Here is an 8,832-nt window from a genome sequence, read left to right as displayed (position 1 = left end):
TTCTCTCACAATATATCTTTACAATCAAAATTTATTTATTTTAGATGGTATATTATCTCTCTTGATCAATTATTGTAAAATTTACCTCTTCAGTATTTTTCATAAAATTATTTGTGTATTCTGCATCATATAGTCTCTATATTTTTTTTTATAATGCATAAGATGATATTATTGTAAAAATATATTTGTAATAGATAAGTAAAAAAAAAGTTAAATGTATTAATAATACTTAAGATTAACAAAGACATTAATATATATATGGAATAATTGTAGTTTAAAAGGGATTTAGGTCAATATAAATAAGTAGGTTAATTGTATTAATTTTGATTTAAAATAAGAATGTTGTGTGGGATAGATTAGATAGGAATATAAAGAAAATATAAGTGTGCCCTATAGAAGCATGTGTAAGAGGGGATTGATTGGTCCCAGATCCTATTTATACTGTTTCATGTGTGCCTCTAAACAGATCCCTCAAGAACACAGGCCGTCTGTCACACTAACATTCTCTTCCCAGCACACACATTCCCTTTCTCTCTCTTTCTCTCTCATTCACATTAAACCATATATTATCGATTACCAATTTTCAGCCTCCTAGAGATAAATCCAAACCACCATCACCATTGGACAAATCGAGCAAGACAACGTAGGAGACTCCAAGGATCTCACTTTTTTGTTTTCCTCGACGTATTTCCATCATCTTAGAGTTCCTCCTTCCTAACATGCACAATTCTTGAAACCCTTTTGTTTTTTTTTTCTGGGAGTGGCTATTTCCCTTGTTTTTCTCGTGGGTTTCTCGTTGAGAATGATGTAAAACTGGCTGGCTTTTTTATTTCTTGCTTCTTTGTTTGGTGACATGACATGCACCATGTTGGCTACGTGAGTACGGAGGTGTCCGTGTTTTTTGTTGTTGTGTATGTTTGTTCACACGAGTGTGTCCTTCTCAGAGACGGATATAAAGACAATAGCAATGCCAAAGGAACTCTTGAAGGTCAACTTGACCAAGCTCTCAGAAGCTGTGACATGTAAGTTGTGCAATAAATGGTTGAGAAAGGCAGCCACAATAACAGAGTGCTGTCATACCTGTAAGTTTTCCCTTTTCGCTTCTACCTTTTCTGTTTCTCCATGGTCTTGTGCTTTTTCAAATTTTTGTATGCTGGTGAACTAATTTGTTGGTGTTTTCCTCTCTGTGTTTTCTTTTCTTTTTTTCCCTTTTATGTTTTTGGAAACCTAATGCCTCATCTCTCTGATTTATGGTCACCTTATACAGTGACTTTATTGAAATTCTTTGTTAACAATAGCTTGATTTAGCTTCTGTACAGCTCAAAAACTTACACTTAGTATTTACACATCATGTATAGCATTCTGAGTTTTTTTAGGAATAACATACTGTATTTTTTGCCTCATGTTTCTACTCTTTTTATGCAGATGATTCAAAACAGTATATTTTTTTCTTGCTGTGAAATTAGCAAATCTATATGTCTCTAAATTGTCAGCAAATTCATATTGTATCTGATAATCTGCAAAATGGTTCTTTGAGAAACTCAAGGGCCTGCTAGAAACTATGCTCTAGTCTCTATCATAGAAACTATCACTCATTGTGTTTTATTTTCCATTCACATTTCTGTTTCCAAATCTGTATGCGAGTTGCACCTCTAATTCTTGAGTCTTCTTTTTTAACAGTTTGCAGGGAATGTATAGAAAAGAAGTTAATAGATGAGAAATTAAATCATTGTCCATTATGCAATACAGACTTGGGTTGTTCTCCTCTCGATAAATTAAGGTAATTACAACCAACATGATACTTTCATGATGACTAACAGATTGGTCTATTATTCTCTCTGTTGCATGTGCTTGTCTCACATCACTCAATCATGTCATTGTAATTTGAATCATCATTATATGATTATATTGATAAAACAAATTTACTTTTCCATGAAATTACTTGATCTTCAGTGTAAAACCAACCATACCATACACGTATAGACCAAAAAACCAGGTTGTTTTGTTTGTAACTGGATAAAAAAATGAATGAGATATCTGAGAGAGATGATCTGATTGTTTGAATTTGTACATGCACAGTGGAGGAAAATTGATGTGATCAATTCTGCATCTTTTTTTCCCTGTTCTTATCTCACTTTGATGGTTGAAATTTTCATTGTTTTCTTTTTCTCCCCAGTCGTTGGAGTTTTGCTGAATTTTGCCTGACTAAAATATTGTTTTGGAATGAACAGGTCAGATACTCGTAAGCAAGATTTGAGGGACAAAATTTTCCCATTAGAAGATTGGAATGATAAGGAACCTTCCTCCAAACTGATAGCCAAAATAAAAAAGAATTTTGCTTCTTCATTAAAACCCAATAGAGAAATATCTAAAGCTGGTTTTAGAAAAGTTGTCATTGCAGAAGAACCAGATCTTTCTGCTCCCAAACTTGATAAAGTGGAAGATGCTAAGGAAGATGAAAACGAGGGTGATGCGGAATTTGGGGAAGAAGCTGCTACAATTGGATCCGCTAGAAGAGCGAAAGCTGCGGCAAGAATAAAATTCACTTGCTCTGCACAACCTCCAGGACAAGAAAAGACAGATGGTGATCAGCCTCGAGTTGAAACTTCCAGCCGAACTCTCAAAATCAGAATTCCGGTAAAGGTTATACATTTGTTCTAATCCTGTAATCTTTATCTGGTTCTTCTTTCTTAATCCTTAGTGTGCCTCTCCTTTAAGGGAAGCTAATGTTATTTTGACCTTTGTCCTTTAACTTTTGTTCAAATGATCTGCACATTTATGTTTTAATGCATGACTGTTTCCTATGATATGCAGAATTTTTCAAAACCAAATACAGAGTTAAGGAATGAAAAGGTTGACTTGTTTGAGCCATTAAATTGCCTGGTGGAAGGTGGAAGAAAACGCAAGTCCTGTAGTAATTCCACCATGCAAGACAATAGTGTCACTTCAGTGCTTGTGCACTCTAATGACGATGACCCTCAGGTTGGCATGATCGAAATCGACAACCATAGTCACAGAACTGATGGTAACCAAAATGAGTCAATTCCTTCAAGCTCAGATTCAGTAAAACCTGTTGTGAGCACCAAAGAAAAAAAACCAAAAATCTCGGAGGACTTGAATTTTCCAGCACCAGCTGAAATTGATTCCGACACTGAAAGCAGCGAAGAGTTTGGTCCAATCTGGTTCTGCTTGGTTGCTGCAGAAGAGAAGTGAGATTACGTTTGATGGTCTATTTAACATTGATAATCATCATACTAATTTTTTAATATCTAACCTTTGATTTCCATATACAGTAAAGGAAGTGCACCATTGCCACAACTATCTTCGTGCTACCTACGTGTCAAGTGAGTTTTATATTCCTATTTTCTGTTTTTTGTTGGCTGTTTTTTTCAGTGCTTGAATGAGTATGCCATGCCATGCTTGAAATAATGGCTTATATGGCTGCTGTTTCCTTGGTAAAGAGCTGTTTCTGTATATTCACTTTTACAACCATACTTTCATTGTCCTTCTCTGGCATCCCTTTCTCTATATAAGTTCTTGTGTCATTCTGCATATGTGCCATATATGAATGATATCATTCTCATTCATCATCCATCTACATTGTCAATTTTGGGGTCCCGGACAATCTTTCTTATAAAGCACAAACTGGTATAGTATAACTGATAACTTCCACTAATAAATCTTCAAATCATTACAGGGATAGCAGTGTAACTGTTTCCTATATTAAAAAGTATCTCGTGAAGAAGCTTGGTCTTGCTAGCGAAACTGAGGTAAATGTGTTCTTTCTTTTTGCTAAAACTAACACCTTAGTGAAACAATGTATAGCTATTTTTTCTGAAGCAAATTGGTTTTTCTGGTTTACACTTTCAGGTGGATATCACATTACAAGGGCGGCCAGTTTTATCTTCACTGCAACTGAAAACCTTAGTAGACATGTGGTTGCAAACAGTGCCAAAGAACGACATTCTGACATCTTTTGGAAGCTCAGCCAAGGATTTTATTATGGTTCTTTCGTATGGTCGAAAGGCTAACACCTCAAACTACCTTCCTTGTTCTTAGAGGGTTTTTATTATTTTTATGGCTGTTTGAAGCCCCAAACTTTTCTGAATGACCATTGCGGTGCATACACTGTACCCTTCATTTTACCATAGATTTTATTGTTTATTGGAATTAGATTTTCTTTTTATGTTATGAACCTTTTTATATGTCTCACTTATTTTTCATTTCTCTTGGCTTTTTTATTGCTTCTTTGGCTATCCAGCAGAAAATAGGAATTTTTTTCAATGTATATCCTATTTTTTTAATGTATGGGGTAGAAGTAAAGAGAGATGGATAAAAAAAATAATGGAAGAAAAAATATTAGTACATGTGATAAATGATGTGAAAAGAAATAAAAAGAGAAGTAGAAAAAAGAGAGAAAAGTTTAAGGGAAAATAAATGTACGATAATAATAATTTTAAGAAACTATACATTGCGAATCTCGAAAGCACTCAATGATGGTGCGAATCTGATTTTGCTTTTGGTAGTTAATACTATAAAATAAATCGCAAGTTATGTTATAGAAAAAAGAAACACAAGTATAAATGTTGATATGATGGGAAAACTATTAAATGTTAATCAAGTGTTGTACTTATATTATTACTACTCACATATGTGATTAGTTTGGCAACCAATAATATATTTTTTTCACGAAAAATGATTTATTCAAACTCCTTGGGATACATATCTTGGGATACATATAAATCCCTGGAGAGGAAAGAGAGATAGAGGAAAAAGAAAAAATGAAAGTGATAGATACGATAGATTATCTGATCATATGAATGAGAGATAGGTATAAGAATGGTATAAAAGTTTAGGGTGTGAAAAAAAACCCGATTATTTATTTATTTATTTAATTTTAGAGGTGAAAAGATTAATGATGAATTTTTATTTATTCTAATCTAACACGTTAAATATGAAATGACGCGAACTGTTAAATCAATGAACATTGACAATAGTTGAGAGTTAACAAGAGAAGAGCTCCAGCACTAGTGTATGTGTAGATTTTAGAGAAGTTTAGCGACAAAATTGTGTCATCCTTTCTCACAAGAGTTCAACGCAGTTCAACTAACCCAAAGCAGATGTTAAATAACTAACTACTCATAAAAAAAAAGTAATTTAAGTTCGATTTAGTTTGTATTAATACATTCTTAGCAATAGCCATTGAAGTTTCTTAAACAATTTCACGTTCATTTTTATTTCTCAAATATAACTTGTTACCTTTTTCGGAACACACTATAAGTGCAAAAGAGGAATAAAATTAACGATATTTAGGAGTACGAAAACAGAATTTAAAACGGAATCAAAATTCTAGAGACAAAATTGTTTTATAACTTTCTATTCTTCATTCTCGCAATTGAAGAGCAAAGATTAGGCACGTGACACTGACACCAGACGAACGAATAGCGTCTTGTTGCGTTTGGATAATAATTGTGATCAATATTTTCATTTATTCTGTTGCTTAAAAGGGAAATAAAAAGATCAGCTAATGTTTGCATCAATATTCTTTTTTTTCACATCCAAAAAATGATCGCATTGGTTAGTTGCAAGATCTGTACGTAGAGATGTTGGATGCAAAAATCAGAGAATAGTTGTGGATAAGGAGAAAATTTGCAGAAGATGCAATTTAATGTTACGCGTGGTACGTACGAATTGCAGAACAGAAAGTTTACACTAAAGATCCAGAGCATGGTATAACTAGTAAAAGCAAATAAGCAGGCCTTATGGTACCAGAGGAATTGATTTTGCAAGCAAGTAATTCACCAGGACAACTCTTCTGAGAACATGGTTAAGCGCTATGGTTGATAAAGTAACTAGTTCACAATGAGAGTGCAATAAACTAGCACACTAAAAAGGGCATAATGCGATCAGCAACTGGCATACACAAGCTTGGGGAAATATACCCTATACTCTACAGTAATACGAATTTATATTTTCATGGAGATTACAGATTGTGGCGAGATACAGTCAGAGATTACATTGTTCATAGTTATTTCTAACACAGTTACGGAGAATTTTATAATGCAAACGCAAATCCATACAAACCCTAGGGTGACACCCCAAAGACTGGCCAATTATGCAAGTGGAATTGAAGATTACCGAAACTTAGATGCAGATGGTAGGTATTGCTATACTGTGTTTCAATCAAAATTGGCGGATTTTAGAAGAAAAACTAGAGTAGTAGCAGAAACAGCTGAAAGAGCTAGTCCTTAAATGCATTATTTGTGCTATCTTTCAGTACAACCTAGCATATCACAGGGAAAATTCGTATAGAAACCCTATTGTAACGATGATAAATTCCCAGCAGCACACCAATTACAGGGATAGTTCATCCAATAACATGGAAAATTTGATACAATGAATGCAGCATACATGAATGAATGGGTGATTGTTAGTGAATTGTACAGCAGAGTTGAGAAATGGAAAAGGAGAAATCAAACAGGGACATAGGCACCGGAGGCGGGAGTGTCACCAAGCATAGGGCCATAGGGGGATTCTTGATCGTCCCCGATAAGGTCGTCGGTACTCCGGAGCACGCCGTGCAGGAAAACCACCAGGGCCCCAATTAGGAGGGCAAGAAGAAGGTTGAGCCAGGCGCCGGTAGCGAAGAGTGCGACAAGGGTGAGAAGCGCGAGTGGGACGATTGCGAGGTGGAGGTCGTCGCGGGAGAAGTAGAGGAAGTACCAGGCGGCGGAGAGGAGGAGGAAGAGGAGGAGAGGGAGTGCGTTGGGGAAGAGGAGGAGGAGAAAGATGAGGAGGAGGAGGAGGGCGTAGTTGAAGAGGAAGTAGGTGACGTTGTGGGCGAGGCGGGTGGTGGTTTCGGAGATGGAGGACGGGAAGGTGAGGGCGGAGAGGTCGAGGAATAGGCGCCATGGGCGGCGCGTGGAGGCAACGGTTTGAGTTGCTTCCTTTATGTTTGCTAGCATTTCCGCAGAGGGCAACATTGTTGTGTGAATGAGATTGATGGAAATTAGAAGGTAGAAGAAGGGTTGTGGTGAGTTTGGGGGTTTTGGACTTTAAATTGGAAACAAGACGAGACCACTGAGTGAACGAGTCGTCCATGGAACCAACCAAGACGAAGTTTCTTTCTTTTCCGCTCCCTTCTTTCTCTCTCTTACACTTGGGCCCTCCCGGCCCAACTATCACCCACTACTTCCAAAACCCTCAGCTAAATTGCTTCTTCCACCTCCATTTTTTCTTTACACCTTCCCATTACAGTTTCATCATATTTTTTTAAAAGAAATTCTAACACTTTTCACAAAATATTTTCATAAATATATTGAAAGGTCGAATTTATATATTCTGATATCATTATGCAAAATAAATAAATTCGTAGATTAAATGGAACAAAATCACCCAATCAATAAATTCAAAACCTATATTTGGAAAACTTCCAGATTTTATGTTTTCATGATTAACATTCCAAAATATATATTTTAATTATTTTCAAAAAATTATTTTACAATAATCAAATTTTATAAATATTTCGAATGAATTAAAAATTAATTTTAATTACGTATTATAAAATTTTGTTTTAAAACGTATAATTTTTAAATATATTTTAAATTACCTTTTCTGGAATATTTTTGACATACCCACATTTTATTTTATTTTTTAAAGACTTAGATAATATGTCATAATTTTTTTAATAATTAATTGGTGTGTATTAACAAATCCAAGTATATTTTGTTAACGTAAATTTGCTTTTTTTTATTTATTGGTGAATATTTCAAGCATATATATATATATATTATTTCTTTTATTGTTGAGATTTTTAACATAATTGAATAAGTAGTTAAATGTCACAGTCACACACAACTCATCTCTTCATAATTCATATATGATTAATGTGTGACAAACTAGAATGAAACGAAAATGTTGACAAATGGATCATTTGAATAATTTATTATTTTATATAGTTTATAATTTTATTCTATACACGTTTTCATGTTAGAAGAAATCAAGAAACAACCAGCAAAATTTCAAAGAAACATAAATTAGTCACAAAAAATAATTGCATTTCATACATATTATCCGTGTTAGCAAAAATAAACTTAGGATATCAACTGACAATTTTCAACCTAAAGGTTATAAACTTTTTTTTTTATCAACCAGTCTAGCAAATAATAATTTGATGTCAAAACAAAGTCTCACTTCCTAATACATCTCATAAAATCATCTCTATGTTCTTCCTCTATCACCACAACAAACATAAATTCAAATGAGCTCAAAGTCTAACTCTTAAATATTTCTTATTATCAACTTGATTTTTCTAAAATAGACTACTTTTCGACAATGCCATTAACTCAAACTCCAAAAATAGAAAACAAATCTTTATCAAACATAAAAAGAATCAAAATATTTTTTGCATTCTATATTCTTTTTCATATTATGCAAAAATAAAATAAAAATACTTGAAGTGTATTTTTTTTCCATGTGCAATGTCCCAAATTGAAAACAATGTTGAGAGAGAGGAAAGACTAAAAGTGATATTTTTTATCAGCAAAGAATAAATTTAAATTAAAAGGGATACTTTAGGGGTATCCCAACCCTTATACATAATCCAAAGATCACATTAAGAGTATCCGAATCAACAATTACACCCAAAAAGCAATATGATGAATGTTGTTTACTGCATAAAATGCATAAAACCTGCACCAACAAGCACGTTGCCACTAGTAATCTACTATAAGAGTTGCAACTTGCAGCTTCTGAATTGGCCAGCTCCTTAACACCAAAACTCTCCAAAAGTATAGAATTTCTATATTTTGATATTTCTAATGCTATAACAGT

General features: G+C 34.0%; 2 protein-coding genes across 2 annotated transcripts; one reads left to right on the top strand and one right to left on the bottom strand.

Annotated features, from left to right (window-relative positions):
• The first annotated feature begins 464 nt into the window (after positions 1-464).
• Positions 465-4,211, top strand: LOC137817737 (E3 ubiquitin protein ligase DRIP2). The gene is made up of 7 exons (XM_068620963.2): positions 465-1,082; positions 1,681-1,780; positions 2,232-2,637; positions 2,815-3,209; positions 3,294-3,344; positions 3,698-3,770; positions 3,871-4,211. Exons 1-7 carry the CDS (start codon positions 914-916, stop codon positions 4,057-4,059), a joined length of 1,383 nt encoding a protein of 460 aa, XP_068477064.1. The 5' UTR covers positions 465-913; the 3' UTR covers positions 4,060-4,211.
• A 2,006-nt stretch (positions 4,212-6,217) lies between these two features.
• Positions 6,218-7,100, bottom strand: LOC137817756 (PRA1 family protein D). The gene has a single exon (XM_068620994.2). The coding sequence runs from the start codon at positions 6,981-6,983 to the stop codon at positions 6,474-6,476; it is 510 nt and encodes a 169-aa protein (XP_068477095.1). The 5' UTR covers positions 6,984-7,100; the 3' UTR covers positions 6,218-6,473.
• Between the last annotated feature and the right edge of the window lie 1,732 nt (positions 7,101-8,832).

This window comes from Phaseolus vulgaris, chromosome 7 (genome assembly GCF_051622355.1).
Source record: "Phaseolus vulgaris cultivar YP4 chromosome 7, ASM5162235v1, whole genome shotgun sequence".
Classification (NCBI taxonomy): Eukaryota; Viridiplantae; Streptophyta; class Magnoliopsida; order Fabales; family Fabaceae; genus Phaseolus; species Phaseolus vulgaris.
The sequence above is the reverse complement of the archived record's forward strand: the minus strand, read 5'-3'. Positions and strand labels throughout refer to the sequence as shown.